A 27594-nucleotide genomic window follows, 5' to 3' on the forward strand; every position below is an offset into this window, starting at 1 on the left:
AAGGAACGGGGCACTATTTTTCTCAACTTTGGCACAATTTTGATATATTTTCTTTCTTTTTGGATTCTGCTGGGAGTCGTCTTCCTTTGTTAGTACTGGCCCAGTAGTTGAGAAAAGTTGAGAAAAGAAGAAACTGACCAAAAACCCTGAGGGAGCCTCAGAGGAAGAATTTTCAAAGCTTGACCACTGATGAAGGCTTGGAAACCGAGCCGAAAGCTCTGGAGATAGTTGTTGTGTTTACCTGAGTGATTGTTAGTTTCCTGACGACATCCGAAATTCCCTATAGTTGATTGTTATAATAGTTTGAATACGGGTCCTGAATAATTCAAAGAAATTAGAGACTCTACTGTACATTTGACGCTCGGATATTCACGATATACTTATTATACATATAAATATTTGATGTTTTATATGACTTTTGCTCAATGAAAAGCATCTCGACTGAAGTATATGTCTTAAATGGAAATTCAACAATTTTTACACAACTTTTGTTTAAAAATTCAATAACTTTGGTTGAAATACACAAGGCTTCACACTATAATAGTGTGAAAAAATATGATCAAACTATAATAGTGTTAATTTTTGATGATGTGACAAAAAATGCCATAAAGTTGTGTATTTTTTCACACTGTAATAATATGAAAAACTATAATCATACTATAATAGTGGAAATTTTTAGAATTTTTCAACAGTTTTAAATTACAAAACATTGTTGAATTTTTTTATGATTATAACAGTGAGAAATTTTACACAGATCGCAATTAAATAATTAATTTATCCGACTTCACACTATTATAGTGTTAAAATTTTACACATTTTCAAATTAAACAACGTTGTTGAAAATTTTTTAACTATAATAGTGGTAAATTTCAATCACGGGACATTAAATTACCAAATTATTGTGCATTTTTTAAACATTTTTAAATTAAACAACTAAAATGGTCGATTTTGCACTATTATAGTAGTAAAATATTACACATTTTTTTACTGTGTATAATTTTTGACGACTTATAAGCATCTTTAGCCAAGACGAGAAATGATGGATATTTTTGGAGAGTCCGGGATTACCAAACGCATATTTTTTTTTTATTTTTACCTAATTTTTTCACTGCTGTTTCTCTAATTTAGTTTAGTCTAGGAAATTGGCTACTACTCCCTCCATTCCGAGAAAAGTCGTACGTTTTTTAGAACAGTGAGAGTATAAGTTATTTTTATTTTTTTCTAAATTTAAAGCATTCTAAAAACGCTTTATATTTTCTATTATGATGAAGTGCAAAAGAGGCAAAAGTTTTTCGGAAAAAAAATACTCTAATAATAAGATTACCTTGTTTCCTTGCAGTTTGTTATATTGTGTCTTAGCTGCTCGCTTTTTAATATTGACTACTAAATATATTTAAAATTTTTAAATTTCAATCTATAGGGGAATCAACTCTGTCCGTGGTGAAATTAAATGCTTGTCGATATGAGCATATTTCTCACGACCTACCGCCAAGTTCAATTAGGCCATTCGTCACTGATCCATCTTTCTCTCTGAATTTCTTAGGTATCCACTGCGGTTGTTGAACCCTACAACTCCATCTTAACCACTCATACAACTCTCGAGCACTCCGATTGCGCTTTTATGGTGGACAATGAGGCTATCTATGACATTTGCCGGCGCAATTTGGACATTGAGCGTCCAACTTACACCAATCTCAATCGCCTCATTGGCCAGATTGTGTCCTCAATCACTGCATCTTTGCGTTTCGATGGAGCTCTCAATGTCGATCTCACGGAGTTCCAGACCAATTTGGTGCCCTATCCTAGGATTCACTTCCCTCTGGCTACCTATGCTCCGGTGATTAGTGCCGAAAAGGCTTACCATGAGCAGCTGACTGTGGCTGAGATTACAAATGCGTGCTTTGAGCCAGCCAATCAGATGGTGAAGTGCGATCCTCGCCATGGGAAATACATGGCTTGCTGCATGCTCTATCGTGGAGATGTTGTTCCCAAGGATGTCAACGCAGCCATTGCTACGATCAAGACCAAGAGGTCTATTCAGTTTGTGGACTGGTGCCCCACGGGATTCAAGGTTGGCATCAACTATCAGCCCCCAACTGTTGTTCCCGGCGGAGATCTGGCCAAAGTTCAGCGGGCTGTTTGTATGCTGTCCAACACAACGGCAATTGCTGAGGCATGGGCTCGCCTGGATCATAAGTTTGATCTTATGTATGCCAAGAGGGCCTTTGTGCACTGGTACGTGGGAGAGGGAATGGAAGAGGGTGAATTCTCTGAAGCTCGAGAGGATTTGGCTGCTCTGGAGAAGGATTATGAGGAAGTTGGAGTGGACAGCACTGAGGAAGTTGGCGAAGGAGATGAATACTAAGAAAGCACCTTTGGTCGTGTATTGCAGCACTTCCCAGCACTTTTCTCTTCTGCCCCAGGGAAAAACTTCAATTGTGCTTTCACTAACTTTATCCCTCCTTTTAGCACAAGACATGCAAAGTGTTCGCACAGATTTTTATTAATAAAGAATGCCATTTATAAACCACAAAAAAAAGTTATCCCATAAATTTACTGGCGGAAGTATTGGCGGTTTTGAGGTACTCATCCAGCCAGTTTTCAATCACTGGCAGATTCTCATGGCTCCACTTGGTCTCCTCCTTGATGTTCTTCAGGGACTTCTCGATGATGTGCTCAGCACTTCCAAATTCTCCCTGGTGCTTCACGTACAGCGCTGACACCATGTCATAGCCCTCCTGGGTTGTGAAGATGCCCGTGGAGGAGCTGATCAAACTATCCCAGAGATTCGTCTTGCTTTCAAATCTGAAAAAAAGTGTAGAATTCGTTACTATAAAGCTTTTTTCACAATTAACATTGTCGAAATTAAAAAAAAAAAGAATAAACAATTCTAAATGGTCAGTAAAAAGATCAATATTCGTCAGTGAAAAACTAAAAAATGATAATAAAAAACAGCATATTTCTCTGACATCTTTTTTCAATATAATAAACAAAAAATTAAATCGAGCTATTAAGCATATAAAAGTATATCATTTTAACAATATTTTCTGAAATTTTCATTTAAAAATTTTAAAAATTCTGCCTTTGGGATCTAATATTTGGGACGCTTCTTGTAAAAAAATGCTTTTCGGTTCTTTTTTAAAAACCAAAATAAAAATATATTTTTTATGTCGGAAAGAAAATTAGAGAAAATATAGTGTTTTCCAATTTTTTTTTTACCCACGTTGTCCCTTAAATGAATTCGAAAATGCCAAGATTATTCAGATAATTTATTATATTCCTTTGTACCATTTTCGGTAATTTACATTAATTTATGATTTTTAAAATAAATTATTTATGTAAGGTACTGGATCATATTTCGTTTTTACTAAAATATTGCCTGACCATTGCTCCTTTTCATGCTGTAAAAATTCAGTTTTGATCATTTAAAAGCTAAATAAAAGAATTTATTTACTTATTTCGTTTTTTTTGTTAAAAATCCAAGTTTTCAGTAATAAGGGTAATGTAGACATGGTTCGCACAGAGTGAACTTTCAAACGATGCGAATTTTCTCGTTCATGCCTTTGAATAATGTGAATTTCTTTTATTTTCTTAAGAGATTTCCACATGATTGTCACATAATTACCAATAATTGATAATAAACTCTAATATTTAATAGAAATGTTTAAGTCTCTTAGAAAAACTTAAAGAAAATTCACATATTATTCGAAGATATGAACGTTCGAAAGGAGAGTACTTTCCCTTAGGGGAATGTAGGCATGGTTCGAACAGAGTGAATCTTCAAACGATGCGAATTTTCTCTTTCTTTGCAAAGAGCTGACTTACCATTTCTCATCTCGTTTCATGAGCTTAATAAGTATCTATCTTATGGCTAAGAAATGACGAACTTGCTCTTTGCAAATAAAGAGAAAATTTGTGTTGTTTGAAGGCTCACTCTGTGCGAACCATGCCAACATTCCCCAAAATGCTTTTATAACACAATGGCTTCCGTTTCTCAAACAATGGCTTCCCTTTCTAACAGCCCTAAAAGCAGAACGTAAGCTAAAATATATGTAGGATTGTCAACACATTTCTTAGCATAATCTTATAAGAAATTACTTATGCCCAACGCACAATAAATTTTCTTTAGTAAACATGTTTTTGACATTTCAATGAGAGTGAGTGAGATCTAAATCTAGTCATCTCGCTCATTCTCATAGACAATTTTGAAAACATATTTACAAACAAAAGTTATTGTGCGTTGGGCATTACTCTGCAACTCCTTCAAAAATATTTTTCTTTATCTAAATGGGAGATGTACTTTTTTTTAGCCATTTCCTAAATGTTAATTAATGTGCAAATTTTCAAAAACGCTTGTGTAAATATTGCTCGGATTGGGGTAATTTGTCCCATTATGTTCAATTATGTCAAATTTTGATAGGATAATGACAAAAAAACACGGATTTCACCTAGATCCTTCTCCTCCTTTATTACTCTAACAACGTTTCGGAGCTTGTTCTTCTACAGAAGAGATGAGGACGAATACCACAGCTGTGGAGAAAATTAAATTGGAACAGCTGATCAGTCGCATTCTGACCACCAGCATGCAAATTTCGTCCAGTGTGTATATACGTAGTTATTTTGTGTCCAGACCCTGTTTCCCACCCATTACTTTGCATGTAAGAGAAAAAATTTTTAGAAAAATGTTGGAAGAAAATTGTTAATTATATGTTATCCTGTTAAATGTTATACATTGTAGACCTGATGAAGGGGCCAACAAGCTCCGAAACGTTGTTAGAGTAATAAAGGAGGAGAAATTTATTTTTCAAGTCATATTTTAAAAGGTATCTTGTGTGATAAAAATCTCTTCGATGAATAAGGAAAACAGAAATAGGCGAACTGGTGACAAAATGGAAATCGGAAATCCTAAAACGAAAATTGATTCGTAATCACCGGATTCAATTTCTTCAGGACACATTCACTGGTCCATGAATATTTTAAAACTAAGGGCTCAAGAGGGTACAAATTTCAGAATTTTTGATTTTTCCATTTTTTTCATATTTATTGCTCCATTATGTTAAGGCTTACGATGTTTTGGGAGATTATGGGCAAAGGCGTAGTCAGGAAGAGACAGGAAGTCCTTGTCTTTCACTCAATACAGATTTTGTAATACTTTTAATGCTAGAAAATTTCCTGTGATGTAAGGAGTAATGATGTATAGTAAACGTCTATCACTTAAACTAAATTTTGAACCATTTAAAGTTATCGCATATTCAAATTTCTTTCATTATCATTATCATTATTTTCAACCGCTCATTCCTATTGGGGTCGCGGGCATAAATCTAGGTTAGCAATCCATATTTGCTGATCTTCCGACACTTCAGGAAGGTGAAATTTCTTTTTTAGTTATTTCTTGTGTTTTGTGCTTATAGTGAGGTTATTAATGCCAGCCGCATATATTTATAAAAAAACATAAAATTAAAAAATGATTCAAGAAAACTAATATTTGGTTCATTTAACCCTTTAAGGACGATTGGGTCACCCGTAACCCAAAAATGAAATTTTTCCTACGACCTTCTTAATCTGTATTTTACTTTAAAAAGTAAAAAAAAATCTTTTCTGACCCTCGATTTTTACCTTCGCATCCTTAAAGGGTTAAGGCATTTTCACCTGTGAAAAGTGCTTTTACTGGCTCTAAATGTCTTTTGTTGAACCTTATGAGCTTAACAAAAGCAACAAAATTATTCAGTTTGGTATTTAAAAATGGATTTATAATATATTTTTGAAAGATACATTTCAGAAAAAAAATAATTTAATAAAATTCAAATGGATTTTTGGAAGATATTCGGGCAAGATTTTCATGAACTTTTCTTAAATAAAGCTACATGTCGTCCTTAAAGAACGTACAGCTGGGGAATCTCTAAAAGCTTTCTATATATGTTCCAGAAAATAATAAAAATCAATTTTTTGCATTGAATTTTTCGATTTATTTATACAGGAAACTTTTCAACATAGGTTTTGAGAATCTAAAGAACATTTTCTATAAAAATTGTTGATCCATTTTCCTACGTGTTTTCTTAATGTCTTTAGCAAGCTTTTACCTTACGAAACCTACCAGCTTCATCAGGTTTGAAATTTTAATTTTAGTATTTATTTAAAACATAGATAATATTTCTTTGTTAAAATCTCTCCGATTTTTATTTAATATTTTTAGACTATTTCGACCAAAAAAGTCTATTTAGAAAAGTTTTACACAATTTATGTGAAAATATGTTCTCGTTTTACAAACCATTTGAGATCATAAAAGCCGTTGCGTTGTGGAAATGAAATCATGGCAAATCTTTAGCAAAAAGCTTGTAGAAAACTTCTGATTTCTTTTTCTTAAAAAAAGATAATGCTCATTTTTTGATGAACTAGTATAAAAAAGTTTATCAGCTATACGAATCACTTACAATCATGGAAATCGTATAATAGGATAATGACGATTTTTAAGTAAATTGCAAGGCTAAATTAATTATAAATTGTAAATTAAAACGTATCAAGCTTAAACGCAATTTCATATAAAAAATTCTAAATCCGTTAAATTATTAAGATCGGTGCAGAAGGGAGACAACGAACAGAGTTTCCTCAAAGAGCAGTGTTTAAATCTGTCCTAGTAAATTAAAGTCATAATAAAGGATTTTATTGATTTTTCAATAAGCAAAATGTTTTGAAGATTTAATTAAACTTCGAAAATTCTAAATATTCGAATTTCGAAATATACTTTTTTGGAGGATAATTCTTTAAGGTATTCTCTTGCTAATATAATTTCCTAATTAGCCCCGTTCTTAATAAAATTCTGACTATACTAATGAATATATATACCAAAAATTAGAATTTAAGGGACTATCGGAATTCGACGGAAAAAGGATCCGTTTATTTGAAGTAGAATTGAATAAGAAAAAAATGAATTAAATATGCAATTGTCTTTTAATTTGACTCACCTTTGTTTGATGGTATCCCAATTGTTGGACAGGAAATTGAAGAGCGTGGTGTATCCATTAGATCCACCAGTCAGCATGCTGAAGATTAGGAATACATCATTTTCTGTGAAATTTCCATTCTCCTCCAAAATCGTAATATTTAGCAGACGCTCAATCTTCTCCGTTTGGACGGGACATCCAGCTAGATTCTTTAGCAAATACGTTCGCTCATTCTGTTTTCTGTTCTGAGGGAAATTTATGACTCTTTCAAGTCCAAATTCCCATTCCTCCATTGTTCCCCATTTGAACACTGGGCAGATGTACTGATTCTCAACTGGAGTCTCTGCATCTGGATCAGCAGCCTTCCTCCAGATAGCAAAAGCAGCTTGAGCACGCTCAATGCAGGGCCTATATCCGGCTCGACAGAGGAAGGTTTTGGAAAGAGATCTCAGGTTTTCTTTCCAATGCTCCTCGCTGGGCTGTGCTTCAGATCCCAAGCGTTCGTAGAGAGGAGTCAGGAGAATGCGCACGTATGTTTCGAATTTGTTGTGAACCTCTGAACTATCGATATGTCGTCCGATGTGATCGATCATGGTAAAGACAGGGCTCCAGACGAGGTGGTCCTTCTCATCTTTCATGAAGAGGGTCATATTGAAAGCCGTGGCGAAGCTCAAATGCCCTCCGTAAGCCAAATTCCAAGCGTCATGCAGAAGCTTAGCTTTTGTGTAAATGGGAATGGATGATCTTCCTGTTTCGGTTTGAAGGAACTCGGCTAAGAGATTCCAGTTGTGAACGTCGTAGTTTACTGGAAACGGTCCGATCTCTTCAGGATTAACGATGATGAATTTTGAAGCTTCTGGAAGACCTGCCAAGGTTGCTTCGCGTGACTTTTCCATCCATAAGCGAGGCCTGGTTTCTGTGAAATCGAGTTTGTCCTCCGTTACGACTATTAAAGGAATGAACCAACGCATCTTGTCTTGTTCAGGAACATCATGGGGTCGCTCCCTGAGGTAGACTTTCTGAAGAACAAGGAATAGTAAAGGATTGTAATTTATAATATTTAACTTCATCATTTTCTTTATTATACCTGAGACACTACGGCTTCCTTCTTGTCGTAGTTCCGATCAACAGTTACAACAGGTAGACGATCTTTTGAGATCCAGGATTCTGCAATCTCATTGACCGTTATTGATTTATCCAGTACTTGATCTCTGTGGGCTTGGATAGTTAAAGCATTCCAAATATCCTCGCTTTGGAACGTTCGGCATCGCCTAAAAAATAAATACATCAGTCAAAGATGACAAAAAATCCAAAATCGTAAAGTACCTATCTTCGTAGAAGTTCTGCATTGCCTTTCTAAAGGTTTCGTAGCCCATTGTGTAATTGATCATTCTCAGTAAAAGTTCAGTCTTGCTACAGATAGACTCCTGCTTCATCCCTGTGATCCTGGAGTGTGGATACCTCTTGCTAAACTCGTAATATATCGAATATAGAACAGTCATAGGCCACTTCTCGTCAAACTCTTCAGTATATTCTTGAGCTATTGTAGCAGCCAGGAATCCGGCCACAGCTCGTGTGATATGGGCATCATTCCACCATTCAGGTGTCGTTGAGTGACCTATCCATTGGTAGACCATTTCTTGAGCAATGGTGAAGTAACTCGCTTGGAGAAGTTCGTTTTCTCTGCGGAAGGAAATCTTCAAAGTTTGGAAGAAGAAAATTTTCAATAAACTCACTTGAATACGATCAATCCCCAATTGTCGATGGGCTTGACTGTTGTCAGCCCAGGAAGAGCAACAATATTTAGATTACAGATGGGGTATTCAGACCCCCAGAACCCTTCAAGAGCCTTCTGAATATTGTGAATCTTCTCATAGAGTGTCGGGAAAGCTTTTTCCATGCCTGGCTGACAATATACCTTCACCTTTTGCTCTTGTCCCTCTGGCAGTGTTTCATCCTTGACCACAACAAGTTTCGACATCAAAAATCCCAGGGAGAAGGTTGATATCCCTGGGATCAAATTGAAGTGATCTACCACTGTTCCAGGTTCACCGTCCCTTAGGTCCCAATATTTAATTAGTATTCATTAATAAAAGAGTAGGGGAAAGTACTGTCCCTTCGAACGTTCATGCCTTCGAATAATGCGAATTTTCTCTTAGTTTTCCTAAGAAACTTACATATTTCTTTTAAATTTTAGTTGGCTTATCATCAATTGTTGATAATTCCGTGATAATTTAGTGTAAATCTCTTACGAAAAAGAAAAGAAATTCACATTATACGAAGGCATGAACGTTCGAAGGGAGAGCACTTTTCCATAATATGCTTTATTCTTACAATGGTTCTGTGCTAAATGGATCAGTGTTAAAGAGAGTATGGTAATCCTTCGGACGAGAGATGCTAACTTCGAACGCTTCTTTGAAAGCTGGTTCATCGAAGCATGGGAAAAGACGTCTAGCATTGTTCGGCTTGAACATAGTTGCTAAGAATTCCCTGTAAACAAAATATTTTAGTATAGATTCTTTTAAGAACATCGTAAAGTAAACCTACGTCTTAGTTCCATTCTTGTCCAAGTATGATCCCTTGAACAAACCCTCTGCACTCTCCCAGATCATGCCATTGAAACCGATCTCTAAGTCGAGAACTGTTCCATTCTTTACAGTATCCACGAGGTAGATGACAAATACGGATTTTTTGGGAGTATGAGAGGCCCTTCGGATTCTCACATCCGTCGAATTGAGTTCATCCCTGAAGATACAATCAAGGCTTAGTTCTTGAATTGCTAAAATAAAGAAGGCACTTACGAATCTTCTTGCTCCAGTACTCTCTTCAATTTGATGTCTGATCGCTCGATATGTAATTCTTGGTGAGCATTGAGAGTAATCCTGTCACTGGTCTCATTGCACTGGACAATGATCCTGACTTTTCCCGTGAACGTGGATTCTGAGAGATTAGGACGAAGGTCGAGGGTGTAGTTTAGAGGAATGAAGTCCCCAGGAAGGCGAGTATCAGAGATGAGAGAATATGTCGAGGACAAGTCAATTCCACGACGGACTCTCTGTTAAAAAGTAAGAATTTTGTATAATTTATGAAAAAGTTATCTACACTGAGAAAAAAACGCGGGTGCGATTAACTTTTTTTCCTCATAACCTTGACACTTTATAGGTGTAAAAATATATCTAATTTTTTAATGTTAATTTTACACCCTTTTAAGGGTAAAATTAACATGGAAAAGGATAACTTTAACCCCTAATACACCTAAAAAGGGTAATATTTACACCGATTTCGGTTCAATACTGCAGGATAAAATTAACATCTCTGGAATGTTATTTTTACTTTTTCGGATTTCTCTCAGTGTAAAAACATAATTACAACTACAACCCTTATACAGGGGTCAGTCCTAAACCATTCACAAGGCTTAATAAGACTTTCAAGTGATCTAACAGATTTTGAAATATCATTGCAATTAGCTGTTATTCAAAAATACTGAAGACCGCTTTATATTAAGATTTTTTTTCAAATTAGAGATTTATCTAAGTTCCTAAAAATCTCAAAATTTCTATTTAAGTGGTTTTTTTTCTAAAAATTTTGCCTGCAAAGAAATTAGAATTGTTAAACTGTATGTGTAAACCCTAGGTCTGGAAACCCTTACACTAAGAAAAAAAGGGGCTGCGATTAACTTTTTTTCGCCATAACTTTTTAACACTTTTTGAGTGTAAAAATATATTAACATTTTTTAATGTTAATTTTACACCTCTTAAGGGTAAAATCAACATGAAAGAGGGGTAACTTTAACCATTAATACACCTAAAAAGGGTAATTTTTAGAACGTTTTAGGATCTATACTGCAGGGTAAAATTAACATTTCCGGAATGTAATTTTAACTTTTTCGGATTTCTCTCAGTAATATTAATCTAAATATTTACTTCAGCTCAGTTAATAAAAATCGATTATACAATTATAGGGCTATTCATTAGCTTTAATTTTCATAGTCATATTTTATGAAGGTTTATCATCTAAACTGCTTTAAACAGCTCAAAATATTATAAATTCTTAATAACTCAATAGAAAAAATAATAAAATTTAAAATAAAAAATAAAATTGAAGGCGGTTTATTTTAAAAGAAATATCATTTGTTAATTTTATTAAGTATAAATTAATTAAACTGTTTAAATAAGATAAAATTAATCTATTTTTGTAATTGTTATTATTTTTCTTATCAATTTTCTCTTTATATTTTTTTTTAATATGATAAATAATTCATTTAAATTTTTAATCAAATAAAACTATCGAATAGTCTGCGGTCTTTAATGGGCTATAAGCCAATAAGACCTTATAGGTAAGGTGGAAAAAAAATATCGAATTCACTTATTCAATTTTAAAATTATATTTTTATTTATTTTAATAAATAAAAAAAGAATCCTATTAGTTGATTTATTCAAATAAACGTAACGTAATGATTTAAAATGGTTAATTTTATGGAGATTTTTGGTATTAACAAGAATCAGAATTAACTAATTTTATTATGGTGATGAGTCATTAGGGGAGACTGGGGCAAAAAGTCACAAAACGGATATTTTATTTTTTACAAGCTACTCGAGCGCTTCAAAAATTTCTAATTAGCGCAGTTTTATACGAAATTCACCGCTATACAACGTTGTGAAAGTAATATTCCTCTATTTTGTAAGGAAATACGTTTATCGAGACGATTTCTAAAAGGTAATTTTGTGACTATTAGACATAGGGTATTAACTATTAGACATTGTAGACATAGGGTATTATCATATTTTGATTCTCTTTATTACGGGCTTCCGTAAATTTGAAAAAATACCTAGAGGACATATTTTCATAGAAAATTTATTCATCTACACCTTTGTAAAACATTATTTTCTCTACGAGAAAAATGAGAAAACGAGAAAAGTGAGAAAACGAGAAAGAGCTTTTCAAGCTATTTTAGAAAAACAGAACACACAAAAAACTGCAAATCGTTTGACCAATGCAAACAACAAGCGGCGAGACATGATAATGACGTTTCTTTTCGCCGTGAGACATCAGAAATTGTTTCGGTTTTTGTTACTTTTTGCTCTATACCTTTTGTTACTTTCTACCCCAAGTGGCCATTTTTAATAAAAGGATTTCTGGAGAAAAGAACCTTTGTGAAATTCTAAAATACATAGCGGATTCGTATTCAAAGAATCCTAATTATTTGGAAAATATTCACCAGTGCATCAATTTTAGAAAATAAGTAGGTAATAATTGTTATCTTCTGCAAGGAAAATATTTCAAAAATAGGGCTAAAAATTTCGATATTTTTTATTTTCTAAATTCCTTGTTTGAATTGTAAGAAACTTACGACATTGAAGAAGACCTATGGAGGCTACCTTTTGAGCCGCTATCTTTTTTACCTTGGAAGATATTGAATTTTGAATTTCTCGACTTGTACCTTTTTGCCCAGTCTCCCCTACTCTTGACAAAATTTTGTTTTAGCTGAGATTTTTTCAATCTCAGTTTAAAACACCCTCTGAAAATAGATTTAGATTTCAGTTTATTTTATGTTTTTTAGATCTACGAATTTTAAGACTTTATAGTGCATTTTTTGATTAGATTCTGAGTTGCGACCTTCTCGTATAATAACAGATTATAAGTTTGCAGTGGTTACCTAATTAGATTTTAAGTTTCTTCACATGTATTGTGTTTCCAATTCTTTATAAAAAATAAATTGCAATTAGGGTAAGTGTGCCAAATTCCGGCCAGCTTGCAATTTCGGCCACCTTTTTTGTTCCTCGAATTTTCATGAACTTTTAGATTTTACGTACTCTAGAGATTATAAAATGCAAAAGAATAACAAAAAATGTAGTTTGGACAAACGAGATGACGTGAAAAAGATATTGGAAGAATTGCCGAAGGGCAAGGAACTATGAGAATGAAGGTGGCCGAAATAGGGCACCAAAGCTATGTCTATATTTTCATTCATTTTAAAATGTATTAAGAATGATTTTAGAGTAAATAAAGACGGTAAGCTCTTTAAAGGGTTGCCAGCAACACTCTTACAAAATAAAGAATAAAAGAAATCAATTTGTATTTAAAATATTACATTTTAAACCTGAGACGTTGACGCTTGCATGCAACTATGCCGAAATTTTATCACACTTACCCTATATCTATTAAAATAATTTAGTTCGATCGCTTTTTCTATTATATTAGCCGGTACTTAATAATTTTCAGAGCTCTAGCCAATCAAATATTTACCTTTACATAATTCTTACTACAAAAATTCAATATTCCTAAATTGGAACTGTATTATTTCACCTTAAACAATTTTTTCGTCTTTTTGCTTTTGTTCGCTGACAACTAATTTGCAAAATTTTCCCTAAGGGTGTCTACACATTGTAAGCAGTTTTCGTCAAATATGGCTCTTTTGAAGGAAATCTGTCTGCACTGCTGTAAGTAGAAATTTCAAAATTCTGTCAAAAATACGATTTTTCACGAAAATTGCTCCCAATGTGTAGAGGCCTTAACTGCAATAAGAACAACTTTATAAAAAAATATTTCAATACACTGTCTTACATCTCTCACCGTAAAACGGCTCTCACAAATACATAGCAGCGTACAGAAGATAAGGATGATCATCTGGGGTGAAACGTAAGCTTTCTCCATGGTGATTCCCACGAGAAAAAGCTCAAATATACTCCCTCTGAAAAAAAGGGAAATAAGTGACAAAGAGGCACATCAAACACACTGTTGTGCAAATATGAAATGAATGGGTTGTTTTTTTTGATAATCACACCATGCAGAAATACTCTTATCTACATTTTTCTTTATAACTTATTATTACGTAGCGTCGAACAAATACACCAAGCTATTAAATCTAGAAAAAATGTCTTTAGGTGTTCCTTCCCAGAGAGAACTTATTTTGTATTTCAGTTGATTCAAGTGTTTCAGAGAGTGTGGTTTGATTTAATTATTCTACATAAGTTTTCCAAGCCATGATTAAATTATTCACTATTTTTCTTTTTATTATAAGTTTTGAAATCAGAATGGCATATACATATAGCAATGAAGAAGTATGAAATATTTTAAAAATTAAAATTTTGGGCTTTTTCCTGATGAATCATTGCATTTTGTGTAATTTCTATTCTCAGACGTGTCCAACTTATTATCACACAACTTCAGAGAATGTCACAGTTTCTTGGTCACCAGAAGTATATACCTTTGCAGATTTCGATGGATACTTCTATAAAATGTATAATCAGATATTCGGTACAGCTCGCCCGGAGATAGAGAATGTTGTGAATAGTGATCCCATGTGCTTGGATGACGAAAAACTCCTTGTTAGGAGACTATGTACAAGTGGTGCTTGGTATCCTCCTGATCCTCCGAATTGTACATATACACAAACACATTTGAAAAATATGTCTTCCTGCCCAGAACCATTCTATGAGATTAAACGTGAGGGAGAAGACGTCCTATGTGTTCTAGTGTCTGATCCAAAAGAGTGGAACAGTGACTGTATTCAGTGGGGTGTCAGTGATAGTATTCTACATCTTGAAGAAAAGGATTTTCAAATCGTTCGCGATTATCTTCAAAAAAGGCCTGAGGAAAATTTCTGGCTTCCGCTTCGGAGCTTTGGTCAGTTTCTTCCATTTCTTTGGCATCTTCCGGGAGGAGACAATTTTGGCAGAGTCTTTGACGAAGATAGATTCAAATACTGGACAATGGAAGGAGAGAGGCTGCCTGAAGGGAATTGCCTGTCCATCTCCGGAAAAGACAATTTTAAAAGAATATACATAGAAGATTGCAATAAGAACTACTCTACAATATGTATTTATAATGAAAAGAAACCTCATCTTCAGCTGGCCTGTCCTCGACAATCTTACACAGCCAGGTACAACAGAGACCAGGACCAATGTCTCAGTGTACTGAACGTAAGCTCAGGAAAGTGGAACAATTGTGATCGTCCTTTTGTAGCGAATACTAAGGACAAAATAATCTTATATCGTGAAGTCCGAAAGGAATTTTATGAAATTCCTTCGAATCAACCGTGTTTCGGTTATTTTTACGACAGCAGTTTCTCTGAGAATTTTCGTTGGTCCCTTAAGGTTTGGAGGGAAATTAAAGATACGGTAAATTCTGTATTCTGGTCACCTATATTGCACTCTAAAGACAGCTATTATGTGGTACCAGTACATGCCTCGGTTATGACTTTAAATCCAGACGGTCTGTGGAATATTGTGAAAGATGCTAAATGTGAAGTATGTGGAAAAGCCGTGGAAATGTATCCGCCAGAGCTCAGTATTATCTTCAATGAGAGACACCAAAGTTTAGAACTAGTGGTATATTCAGGAGAATTCTTATGGCGTAGAGATGACGATGATTCAGGTAAAGATTAAAAATAATTTCAGTTTAGTTTGTAATACTTAAAATAGCGCAACATTCCAAAGATGAGTCAGATTTTGTCACAAGCCAGACTAAATAATTATTTTTCTTCTATAAGATAGGAAGTATATAATTTGATTACTGTATTTATGGCGTCTACACACTAGTAGAAATTTTTAAAAAAAATTCCTTTTTTAAAAAAAATTCTGACGTTTCTGCCTACAAGGATAGGGGAAATTTTCTTTAAAAAGGCATTTAAAACAAAAAATTAAAAAATAAGAAAAAGAAATTTAATTCAGTTGATGAGCTATAATAATTGCTAGACAAAATGTTCTACAATCATTTTGTCAAAAAATTTATTATAATAACCGTATAAATTTTTCGCACTTAAACATTAAGGTTGGATAGTTAAAATTGAGAAAAAATAATAACGATTGGCTTTTTTTTAATCCTTTTCTATAGCTGATAAATGCATAACAATTAAATTTAATGAATGGTATACTAAATCTTGTATAAAACGGGTCCTGGTCAAAATTCTGAAAGCCACAATCCTGAAAAAGTCAAAATTTTGAATTTTGACTATTAGGTATTTTAGCCCATTCGAAATTTTGGCTTTTCGGAATTTTAGCTTTTTGGGTTTTTTGACATATTCAGGATTTTGATTTTTCGGTGTTTTCACCCGCTTGGGATTTTGGCTTTCGGGATTTTAATCCACTGTATTTTTTGAGGTTCCGGTCAAAATCCTGAAAGCTAAGATCCTTAAAAGCTAAATTTCAGATTTTTGAATATTTGGGATTCTATCACATTTACGATTTTGGCTTTTTGGGGTTTTGATCTGTTCAGGATTTTAATCTTTGGTATTTCTTTTGAGGTCCTGGTAGAAGTCAAAACTCTGGAAAAGCCAAAATTCGGAGTTTTGACTATTGGGAATATTGAATTATTCGGGATTTGGCTTTTGTAAGTGTACTTTCGTTTGGGATTTGGCTCTCAAGATTTTAAGATACACCAGGATTTTGACCATATAAGATTTCAACCCATTTAAGATTTTATGAATTCGGGATTTTGGTTTTAGTTTTTCGCGCTTTTGGTGTTAGGAATATTGGCTTTCGAAATTTTGGGCACCACCGTATATAATTTATTTTGCATTAATCTTTTAATTACGTCTATTTTTTGTTATAATTGTTATCGCCTGTTACCTTCAGTAGGGACTTTTGTTTCTGCTTGGCTATCTAATCTATGTCTCTGCATTAATCTATTTGTCCTATAGTATTTTTTCACATTTTTTTAAAATTTTTATTAAATTTTATTTACTTGAGCTAAACTCAGAGATGTCACACGAATTTTTATAAATTCAGACATCTCTTACCTTGAGCATTGCTCTCTTTTTGCTTTCCTTGGGCTATGGCATAATTTGCATGTAACAATTGATGAATTTGATTATCCAACGTAGTGTATTAGTTAAATGTTAAAACATTGTAACTTTTGCTAATTTATTCATCCTATGGATGTTTGGCATATACAATCTATGAAAGAGCTTTTCCACCGTTTTGCTCTGGAGGTTGGTCACTAACGCTAAGACGGCTGTGGACGGTTAAAAATTAACTACAACCTACCAACATCAAAATTATCAATGTTGCATAATAATATTGGATGTATGATAATGCCCAACGCACAATAAATTTTGTTTGTAAACATGTTTTCAAAATTACTTATGAGAGTGACAGAGATGACTAAATGTCGGTCTCATTCACTCTCACTGAAATTTTAAAAACATATTTACAAAACAAAAGTTACTGTGAGCTAAGCATAATGGTCAGGTGCAATAAATAATAATAATAATAATAATAATAAAATTGCTTTATAAATTATTGGTTGAGATGGCATTGAATTTTATAATTTTTTTTCATTATTTTTGCTTATTAAGAACCGTGGTATACTACACAAAATTGATAATTTTTGTTCCTAGTTCATTTACATACCACTAAACATTTAGAAAACAAATTTTATCAAGACTAATGATATTATCCTATGTACTAATCCTTTGCCTCATTTTTCGTGAAAACGGCCATATATCAAATTAACTAAAAATATACAAAAAAAATTAAGTTGTCCGAAACCTGAGTCGTACGAAGGTACCGCACATCCCCCTATAAGATTCAAGGATCTTTTACATAATTTTATCAGATTAGCTGAGTTTCTAAGCTTTTGCATATTTTTTTCGGTATTTTTTCTTAATTCCATAGTGAACCTTATAGAGGAAGACTTCAAGTTCGCACACACTCTGGTTTTGAGCACTTCATATTTTAGCATATTCCTTTAATGAATCTGTCCTATTTTTTTTTTAGGAAATGTGTGACTTCAGACTAGTTATTAAAATTTTATGTCGTAGGTCAAATTCATTAAAAGAATATGGGAGAAAATATGAAGCGTTCGTATCTAGAAAGCCTTCCCTTACTATAAATTTGTCAGAAAATAGTATAATGCGTAAAATACTTACTGTAGCGTATCTAGTGGATTACTTTTCGAAATTGCTTTTCTAATATGCTTGTTCACGGATTTTCTTTTGCAAAACAGACATTTACTTCGATAAATATGGTAGTAGATACTTCCAATGATGCCATTCCAATTTGAAGTCACCTTGAATAAAAGATTTTTTTTCAATATTACGATATTTTCGAATTATAAAATATATGCAACAATTACTATTGTATATATTTCATAATTAGAAAATATCGTAATGTTGTAAAATTCCCCTTTTTTTTTCAAAGTGCCATCAAATGGGGTAGTAGCATCATTCAGCGGATTTAATACCAATTATAAGTAATGTCTTTGCCAAAATGAAAGATAAATCAGATCAAATTACAAGTCTCATTACGAAAAATTCGACTAATTTGGCAAAGATATTAGATATTAAAAACTTTGTATTTAATTTAACAGGATACCAACCAAGTTCATTTTAAGTTTTTTTTTATCAATTTTTGTGCTTTCTTGGAAGTAAATTAGTTATTTTCGCCCTAATCGTGAAATATAATTATCTTTAGAATTGTTCATTCTCACTTAACGTCTTACTCAATGTTCTGTTTACTTTTTTGGTAATTTTACATTTTTCAGAATTCTCTCGCGTTGATATTGAAAATTTATGTTCATAAAAAAAAAACACAATAATCGTAAAACTTCCGGGAAATGAGAAATGTAATAAAGAAACGATAATATTTTAAAAGAGAAAGTATTTTTTGTGAATCATATATCTTTTCTGATTTATTATTTTTCTATTTTTGCAATGATGAAGAATTTATTTTAAATGTACTAATAAATTTTTTTAACTTCAACTTTGTTCAGGTGTAACATGCTATACGGACGCCGACAGTACTTTATTGTCAAATGTTAAAATTAAAGATTTGGTATGGACTGATAAGATAAAGGCGCAAGACATCATTGGCACCAACAACAACTTCAATCGCGAGTACATCACTAAGAGTATCTACGAGCTAGATCTTGATGAAGACACGCCAGGGAACTACTGGTGTGAGGGCATTTCTCTAGTTGATTACACCGTGGTAAGATCATCATCAGTTATTGCTCATGATGATGACGAAGGGACAACCTTTGCATTCAGGACAATCACAGACTGCAAGAAATGTAAGCAGGGATTCACAAAAAAGGAACTCAAAGATTTGACTAAAGATTTTCGGAAGCTTTTAGAGAAACACGATCACTGGGAACGTATAGAAAATGTAAAACTCATGAGAATTGAAGAAATTCCAGGAGGATCTTCTAAAATCGAGGCAATTTTTCATGTTTACGTAGATGACGATTTTTCTTATAATTGCCCAAAGAATGTTTCCCATCAAATCTGTGTTCTCCACAGACTCAATGGCTATCTTGAGGGACTTGTTAGGAGAGTATCGGGCGGAAAAAAATTCCAGAATATCACTTTCAGACACACAGTGTACTGTCTTCCATATTACGTAGAGGAATCGGACGAGATTCAATGGATGAGTGCAACAATTGGACAGAAAGTTACCTTCCAACGCCTGTGTCTTACTACAAATCTTCTTCCAGTCTACAGATTCTGCAGTGGAGACTTTATCACCGGAGCAAAATGGGATACAGATCATGTTCCAGCCTGCCAGGAAGACGACATTCCAAAATTTACGCACATGCTCTTCAATCTTGGCAATTCTGACAAGAAACCAATAGAGATCATCGATAAAATGCAGAAGATCACTTCTGTAGATTCTTCGGATATCATCCCAGCTGATCTGTACTTGATGGGTTCTCTGACCAAAAGAATTGCATTGGAGAAGGACAACGATACTGAGATTGGTTTTGATGAGATTGAGAAGATCATCACGATCTACAGTCATACAATGGAAGTGAGTAGTCTATCTTTTATTTGATTTATTTTATTTTATGGTTTTCTATGGAGCTAAAATTTTGTTGAAATATTTATTTGGCTAAAAATATTCGTGAACCTATTGACTCATTCTGAAAATAATAGGGAAAAGTACACTCCGTTCGAACGTTCATACCTTTGAATAAGAGACTTAAACATTTCTATTAAATATTAGTTAGCTTACTATCAATTATTGGTAATTATGTGATAATCATTTGGAAATCTCTTAGGAAAATAAAAGAAATTCACATTATTCGAAGGCATGAACGTTCGAAGGGAGACTACTTTCCCCTATAGAGAAAACAGTTAGCGATATCGACTTAAGCTTTTCGCCAAATCTTTGAATGAATATTGCATGATTCCATTTAAATTTTAAGCTTTTTTTTTTAGAGATTTAATGAAATGATTTTTTTAAATTTAAATTTAATTGAATTAATAATTTAATTTAAATAATTAAAAAAATAAATAAATTTATTTAAAATTTAAATTTAAATTAAAAAAAAATAAAAAAATAATTAAAATATTTAAATTAGAGATTTAATCCCAAGTTAAAATGTTGTAAAGACTCCTGACTTATAAGAAATTAGAGAAGTTAAGTCATGTGGCGAGACTAGGTCTGAAGTCTGTATTACTGAATTTTCAAAAAAAAAAAAATCCTCCGATAAGAAAAGGATAAGATACTTTCACGAAACATGAGTGTTATTATTACGTTCTTAGATATTTTGGCCAATTCTAAGATAAATGAACCTTACGTCCTATTATATATTCTCGATGATCGTTATTAGTACGTTTTTGCATAGAAAGGATTACTGGTATCTATGGTAACTTTAGTATTATAATCATGAAATATTTAGAATACTATAGCTATTTGGCTGAAGAATGTGTAATATATATTAAAAAAAGGGGTTGCAAAGCGTCCCAGGGGTCATAGGCTTTGCGAAGTGTTCAAACTCGTGACTTAGATGCTATACTTCAGAATTACTTTTGCTTACATTTATTGTTTACGAGCTTTCAACCGATTTGAACCGATACATAAATCACTTAAAAGTTCCTCCAAAATAGTTTTAAGATAATTATTTTTCGAATGAAAATTACTTATCAATTTATAGCCGGATCATTATCTGTTCAGAACCGACTTATACCGATTCAGATTTATCGAAAATTCCAAGAACTTTCCAACTAGCTCAAACGTGATGCCACTCGGATGAGAAATACGCACTCTAGCGCTTTTTTTAAAATTTGACTTTTAAAAGCGTTATTAGGAATAGTTCAACAGGATTTTCATATAAGAACGAAATGTCCACATGGATAATCTCTAAAACATGTCCGAAAACGAAAAATATAGCAGAACATGCTTTCGAATAATCCAAAAAATACGGTTTTTAACTTCAGATTTCCAAAATTCTACCAAAAGGGACAGATAATCCTAACCGGCTTATGTAGGTGAGATTCTTAACGTGAGCTAACTCGGAGTGCATGCAAATTCGATTTAGAGCTGAAGTTGGGAGACGCCATTCAGTTATCTTGAATCAAATTCGTGAAATTATACAAATTTTGTATTTAAACCAAAATATCAAGGATTTGGATGAACTGACAGAAAAGTGTTATATGGGTGAAATGTAGACCAGAATGTTCTCTATAATTTTTCCATAGAACATGATCTCATCGATTACTCAGAAGCCAAGATAATCGAGGTTTTTTGTTTCTTAACTCGTTTTTTCATCCAGAGTGCCCCAAGTAGTCATTTGTTGAACTTCAACTATATCAAAGAATTGTTGTATTTTGTGGGACTTTCCATTTAAAACCCTATTTTAAGTGTCTTGGTGGAGTAGAGGCAGTCAAATTGGCATCTGAGTGATTTCAAAGCGTTATTATGGGAAAAATCAATTTTTTCACACTTAAACGGCAAAATCGGAGTGATAGCGTAGTCTGACCGGAAAATGATGTATGGACGAAATGTAGAGACAAATGTCCTCTACAATTATGTTGAAGTAATCATCAAAATCGGTTCAGCGACAGTCGAGATAATTGAGGTTATGTGATATTGAAATTGGTTTTTCGACTGTGGCGCCCCTGGTGTTGGTTCCACGAAGTTCAAATATTCTAGAAAGTTGTAGCATTTGGTGAGACCTTTCGTATAAGCCCTCATTCATCAAAATCGGTCACATAGAACCGGAGATATGATTTTTTGAATTTCGTGAACTTTGACCCCTCATATCTCCGGTTCTGTTTTAACCACAGCGCGCATTTGCACCATTTTGGAAACGTCCTAGACTGGACTACAACATACTAAAATTTCATTAACTTGCACAATGCCGTTTTTGAGAAAAATGTCTTTGAATTTCGATGAATTTTGACGCTAACACAGCGCCACCTGTGGTGACTTTTTGAACTTCCATCTGAAAGTGCTCATCGAGACGAAACCAAAAAGATAAAGTTTATGTCGATATGTTAATTAGAACCGGAGATAGAGGCCGGTCAATGTTCGAACTTTGACCCCTTATAGCTCGGGTCAGGGGTTATGGATCGACTTAAGGTTTTTTTTGTTTGATAGGTATAATCAACGGCTACAACATACTAAAATTTCAGCCCGATTGCATAAGGAATTTTTGAGTTATTTAACTTTTAAGATTTAAAAATTTTCTTTTTAATAATAGCGCCCCTAGCGGTGGTTTTATGAACTTGCGATGTTAGAAGAGGAAGTGGCATTTCACGAGAGCTTTCCAAAAAGCCCTCATTTTTTAAATTTTGACAATTAGAACCGGAGTTATGGCCATTTTAAGAATTTTGTTTTGGACCCTTATAGCTCGGGTCAGGGGGGTCGGGGGACCTTAAGTTTGGTATTGATGGAAAGTTCTAAGACCCAGCTGTAACATACTAAAATTTGAGCCCGCTCGATGGCATAGGGGCGGAGCTATTGAGAAAACAAAAAAAGGGGGGTCTTCAAAATGGCGGAAGGAGGGGTGGGGGGGTGGGGGGTCAATGCACCATGTTGCAATTTTCATACGATATTTAACCTTTGCCGAAAACCGCAAGTCGATATCTTTTTTAGTTTAGGAGCTATTAAGCTCCAAAGAGCGGCCGGACGGCCGGCCGGCCGGACGGCCGGCCGGCCGGCCGGCCGGGAACGTAACTTAGCCCCCCATATATTCGTGATCAGGAAGTGGCGAAACACATTTTGGCCAAGTTTGAGCGCGATCGGAGGACATGAAATTTTGTTAGGATTATAGTAGGTGAGATTGTTAAGAATCTCACCTAATACGACCCCGAAAATGTTTCTTGGTCAGGAATTGATATGGAAATATCCGATATTACATTCCATTTTAGGTGGATGACAAAACAGCCAAAGCTAGTCAAATTCTCAACTCAACAAACACCCTCCTGGACATGAACGAAAGGATTATGAATGAGATTTTGGTGAATGCCAGCATCTCCAACAAAACCATTTCTGGTCAGGAAGCCAATAGGCTGCTGGGAGTGATTGAAGTGAAAGCCAAGAATATCATCTCCTATGTTATCGATCCTACTGTGGCCAATGTCTCAGGAATTGCTCTTTATCAAAGTGGAAGCAATTCATCAGACTTATCGGATTTCCAGCTGGAATACCTCTATGCCAATCAATCGACTGTGGATCTTCTGGAGGGTCGAAGTGATCTTGAAGTGGCGACATTCGTCCCTCAAGATCTCCTTATGCGAATCAACGAGATCAATCAGACAGTGTCGCCTAATATTACGATTCAGCCAAAACCTCCACTGAGGATTGTGATCACGGTGATGGCAACTGATAGGATGTTCCAGGAGAATCGCAATGTGTCTTACTACAGAGCGAGTGGTCGGATTGTGACCGTTACAATTCCAGGATACGGACCCAATTTGCCTACCTTCCTCCCCATTGTGTTTCATACAACCCAGGACATTGGTAATGGATCTCAGGCCTGTGGATTCTGGAATTTCGCTCCCACAGATCGAGATGTGTACAGTGAATGGTCTACAACGGGATGTGAATTTCTCTCAATATCCTCCACCACTGATCCACCAATTGTCCTCTGTGGATGCTCGCATATTACAAATTTTGCCTTTCTCTTGACCGGAGTCTTTAAGCATGAGCTTCCGCCGGAGGAATTGTTGATCTATGAGATGCATGCGTTCGCTCTGGACTTGATAACTGTGCTGGGGTGTTCCCTATCTCTGGCCGGTGTGGTGGGGATCTGGATCACAGCAATTTTCTTTAAAACATGGAGGGAAAAAGCTGGTTCCAAGGTGATCCTGCATTTATCAGTTGGGATTGCAATGCAGATGCTGCTGTTTCTCTTCATCAATGCTGAGTACTTGATCAAGGATATCAACAACGCAGACAAGAGGATCATTTGCATCACCCTTGGAGCTTTGCTCCAGTATTCCGTGCTTGTGGTATTTGCCTGGATGCTAATCACTGCGTATCTTCAATATTTGAGATATGTTGTTGTATTTGGCAATCCACGACCACCACATTTCACAATAAAGTCTATCATTGTGGGTTGGATCCTACCCACAATCCCTGTGATCCTTGTCCTGGGCCTTGCCACGGATTCCTACTTGCCGCCAAATTTCTACGATAATGTCAACTTCAGGGAGAAGAATTGCTATCCTCATGGAAACTCTTTATATTTTGGGGTACTCTTGCCTGTTGCTGTGATCTTCCTGGCCAATTTTGCTACCTACATTGCCGTGATCTACAGCATCACGCGAAAAATGGACAAGAGCACGAAGAAGAATGACACGAAGATCCAACTAGCCCAGTTTAGACTATCAGTCTTGCTGTTCTTCCTACTGGGCATGTCCTGGATCTTCGGTTTTCTGGTTTACACAGAACAAGATGGGAATCTGATCTTCTCCTATTTGTTCTGCATTATTGCCACTCTTCAGGGCTTCGTGCTCTTTGCCTATTTTGTGATCATGGACCCATCCACAAGAAAACTCTGGGAGCAATTTTTCACCTCACTGAGATGTGGAAAATCCGAAAAATTCACCTAACGCACCTTAATACTAAATCGACTAAATCCTATTTAAAGAATATTCTCAATAAATATTTTGTTCACTTCTTGAGCACTTACTTTAGGCAACCACCTCGAGTGATAGTCCGGAGGAAACTGAGATTGTGCTTATAGATTGAAGTGTTGATCAGGAAATCTGAGCCAATTTGTGTTATTTATGTCGTTTGTTCCACTAATGCAAATTATCCAATTTACCCAGTTAACTCATTCTGTCGTGAGCTTGAAATGCTTAAGGATTGTTTGTTGATCTACAGAAGACATTCTCATCAACTTTCTTGTGCTGATCTGAGGTCATGCCTCATGCATGTGCACACTCCAAATTTGACCGTTTGAAGTGATACTTTCAAAAATTCAGAACAGCCCAACAATATACTAAAGCGAAGCTTTTACAGAACGACGGAATATACCATCAACTTCATGAAATATAAAATAGATTTTATGAAATTCTCTTGTTTGTATTTAATCCATCTCGGTGGGAGAAAACATCGTATCTGTAGTGGGTTGCTGAAGGCTTTTGACTACAGTTCCATCGTGAATTTCATCAGTCTTGCCGGTGAGTTAAGCGTAGTCACACCTATTGCGTATTTGCGCAAAAAATTAATCTTATCATAGATTTTTGGGGTTTATTTTTAACATCTGGAGATTCTAAATAAGATATAAAAGTTGCCTAAAAAACGGCATCTTAATTCAGTTGTGAAGCATTCTTCGTACAAGAAAGAACCCGTGAAGCTTTTCTGCAACAAGTTTTGTTCGTTCTGTAAGTTAATTAGGAAAAAAACATATTATTTACTTTGAATCAACAAGAAAAAGCAATTCAGCGAATTCAGCTTTATCTTCTTTTTTGACAGTGAGGTATTTCGCAATATCATTCATCAAAAATGTTCGAAATATTGCTTCTTCTTGGACTAGTCCTCTTGACGAAGTACATCATAGATTATGGCTACAAAAATGAGAATTACTTCAAGGAAAAAGGAATAAAGTATCTTCAACCGACGTTTATCTTTGGGAATTCGGCAAATTTATTCGTGCGCAAGAAACCAATATTGGACTTCTTCAAAGATGCATATCGAGCCTTTCCCGATGAGAAGTAAGAAATTCATATCATTGTTGATAAAGCATAGCTGATAATATGGTATGTGTTTGTTTTGGTAGAATCATGGGAATGTTTGAGTTCAGAACGCCTTTCGTGGTGTTGAGAGATCCGCAACTTGTGAAGCAGTTAGCTGTTAAGGAGTTTGATCATTTTACTGATCATCGGAGTGTCATCACCACTGATGCTGATCCAATCTTTGGTAAATCCCTAATCGCTCTTAAGGGAAATGAATGGCGCGATATGAGAGCAACTCTTAGTCCAGCCTTCACGGGAAGCAAAATGAGACTGATGTTTGAACTCGTATCTGAATGTGCTAAACAAATGGCAATGTTCATTAATGAAGAGACCAAGGCCAAAGGCATCCAAAGTTACGAGATGAAAGAATTCTTCTCCAGAATGTCTAATGATATTATCGCAACATGCGCTTTTGGCATTCAAGTTAACTCCTTGAAGAACCAAGATAACGAATTTTACACAAAGGGCAAAGAAATGATGAGCTTTACAAGTCCACTTCGACTTATTAAGTTTTTGCTCTTTATGGCTATGCCAAAATTATTCGGACTTTTGAAGGTCAAGTTGATTCCCGAGAGCTTAACTGGATACTTCACGAATGCCATAATTAACGCCATAGCGTACCGGGAGAAGAACAACATCGTCCGTCCGGATATGATCAACCTGTTGATGGAAGCGAAGAAGGGTAATCTATCCCATCAAACAATTGATCGTACCGATTCAGAAGGATTTGCCACAGTCGAAGAGTCCCAAATTGGCAAACAAGAAGGGAAAAAAGGTCTGTCCGAAGACGAAATCTTAGCCCAGTGCTTCCTATTCTTTTTGGCTGGATTTGAAACGGTATCCGTAGCCACATCCTTCCTCTCCTACGAACTGGCTATAAATCCTGATGTTCAAGAAAAACTCTATCAGGAAATTATTGAAACGAATGAAGAACTGGGTGAAAAATCTTTGAACTACGACACAATTCAGAAGATGAAGTACATGGACATGGTTGTTTCTGAATTATTGAGGATATGGCCACCAGCTATTGCTACCGACAGGCTATGCACGAAAGAAATAGTCTTGGAATATGGTGAAGGCCAAAAGTACAAGTTCAATAAGGGTGACTATCTCATGGTCCCAATGATTGGATTCCATCATGATCCTCAATACTTCCCCAATCCAAACAAATTTGATCCTGAGAGATTTAGTGATGGAAACAAGCATAACATCGTTCCGGGAACCTACTTACCCTTCGGAGTTGGTCCAAGGAACTGCATTGGTGAGTTTTTGGTTTATAATAGCCTGTTATTCTGGGGTTAATGGCTTTCTCCTTACAGGATCACGCTTTGCTCTCATGGAAATGAAAGCTCTCATCTACTACATCCTTTTGAACTTCAAAATCGAACCCAATGAAAAGACTCAAATTCCTCTGAAGCTCTCCAAAGAACCTGCTATGAAAACTGAGAAGGGTATTTGGGTTCAGCTAACACCACGCTCAAAAGTTTAAAAAAAAATATTCTAAGAATGTTTGCAACTTGTTTCAATTTTTAAAAATATCTATCCTTATGCACCTTTATCTCGACCTTTATTCATCTTTATGTATATACTTTTATCACAAATTCATATGGATTTTATTTTAAAAATATTCAGTGTGGTATTACATGCATACATTATACCTCAATAAAATTTTTTCTTCAATTTAAATTTTTGTTTTCGTTTATTTTTATCTATTTCTGACATATGATGATATTTATTTTTCTC

At 34.7% G+C, this 27594-nt stretch overlaps 4 protein-coding genes across 6 annotated transcripts in view; 3 read left to right on the top strand and 1 right to left on the bottom strand.

Annotated features, from left to right (window-relative positions):
* LOC129798061 (tubulin alpha-1A chain) overlaps positions 1-2539 on the top strand; it is a 20568-nt gene extending 18029 nt beyond the window's left edge. The window contains exon 4 of the mRNA XM_055841027.1: positions 1544-2539. Within this exon, the coding sequence (XP_055697002.1) occupies positions 1544-2365 (822 nt within the window). The 3' untranslated portion in view covers positions 2366-2539. The remainder of the gene's footprint in view (positions 1-1543) is intronic.
* On the bottom strand, positions 2486-24866 carry LOC129798015 (aminopeptidase N). 2 transcript variants are annotated; one of them, XM_055840952.1, is made up of 10 exons: positions 24804-24866; positions 13506-13632; positions 9743-9996; positions 9489-9686; positions 9276-9431; positions 8678-8998; positions 8268-8624; positions 8029-8212; positions 6963-7960; positions 2486-2805 (listed from the first exon to the last, which is right to left on the bottom strand). In XM_055840952.1, exons 2-10 carry the CDS (start codon positions 13593-13595, stop codon positions 2541-2543), a joined length of 2823 nt encoding a protein of 940 aa, XP_055696927.1. In that variant the 5' UTR covers positions 13596-13632; positions 24804-24866; the 3' UTR covers positions 2486-2540. The 2 variants fall into 2 exon arrangements, with proteins under 2 accessions (XP_055696927.1, XP_055696928.1); XM_055840953.1 differs by having other exon boundaries at positions 13515-13632; positions 24804-24863.
* On the top strand, positions 13861-24793 carry LOC129798013 (uncharacterized). Its single transcript, XM_055840950.1, has 4 exons — positions 13861-14002; positions 14081-15317; positions 18654-19690; positions 23038-24793. The coding sequence occupies exons 1-4, from the start codon at positions 13925-13927 to the stop codon at positions 24721-24723; spliced, it is 4038 nt and encodes a 1345-aa protein (XP_055696925.1). The 5' UTR covers positions 13861-13924; the 3' UTR covers positions 24724-24793.
* A 396-nt stretch (positions 24867-25262) lies between the features above and the next one.
* On the top strand, positions 25263-27537 carry LOC129798030 (probable cytochrome P450 9f2). 2 transcript variants are annotated; one of them, XM_055840976.1, is made up of 4 exons: positions 25263-25500; positions 25571-25830; positions 25896-27112; positions 27171-27537. In XM_055840976.1, exons 2-4 carry the CDS (start codon positions 25622-25624, stop codon positions 27338-27340), a joined length of 1596 nt encoding a protein of 531 aa, XP_055696951.1. In that variant the 5' UTR covers positions 25263-25500; positions 25571-25621; the 3' UTR covers positions 27341-27537. The 2 variants fall into 2 exon arrangements, with proteins under 2 accessions (XP_055696951.1, XP_055696950.1); XM_055840975.1 differs by having other exon boundaries at positions 25592-25830.
* Positions 27538-27594: the final 57 nt, after the last annotated feature.

Source organism: Phlebotomus papatasi, chromosome 1 (assembly GCF_024763615.1).
Source record: "Phlebotomus papatasi isolate M1 chromosome 1, Ppap_2.1, whole genome shotgun sequence".
NCBI lineage: Eukaryota > Metazoa > Arthropoda > Insecta > Diptera > Psychodidae > Phlebotomus > Phlebotomus papatasi.

Excerpts from the sequence above, each read along its gene's own strand:
- LOC129798013 (XM_055840950.1), top strand. The coding sequence starts at position 13,925 with ATGATTAAATTATTCACTATTTTTCTTTTTATTATAAGTTTTGAAATC. Across the intron at positions 14,003-14,080 it reads ATACATATAGCAATGAAGAA|ACGTGTCCAACTTATTATCA; the intron begins GTATGAAATATT and ends TTCTATTCTCAG. Across the intron at positions 15,318-18,653 it reads TAGAGATGACGATGATTCAG|GTGTAACATGCTATACGGAC; the intron begins GTAAAGATTAAA and ends AACTTTGTTCAG.
- LOC129798015 (XM_055840952.1), bottom strand. The coding sequence starts at position 13,595 with ATGGAGAAAGCTTACGTTTCACCCCAGATGATCATCCTTATCTTCTGT. Across the intron at positions 9,687-9,742 it reads GTACTGGAGCAAGAAGATTC|GGATGAACTCAATTCGACGG; the intron begins GTAAGTGCCTTC and ends TTGTATCTTCAG. Across the intron at positions 8,213-8,267 it reads CAGAACTTCTACGAAGATAG|GCGATGCCGAACGTTCCAAA; the intron begins GTACTTTACGAT and ends TTTATTTTTTAG.
- LOC129798030 (XM_055840976.1), top strand. The coding sequence starts at position 25,622 with ATGTTCGAAATATTGCTTCTTCTTGGACTAGTCCTCTTGACGAAGTAC. Across the intron at positions 25,831-25,895 it reads CGAGCCTTTCCCGATGAGAA|AATCATGGGAATGTTTGAGT; the intron begins GTAAGAAATTCA and ends TTGTTTTGGTAG. Across the intron at positions 27,113-27,170 it reads TGGTCCAAGGAACTGCATTG|GATCACGCTTTGCTCTCATG; the intron begins GTGAGTTTTTGG and ends TTCTCCTTACAG.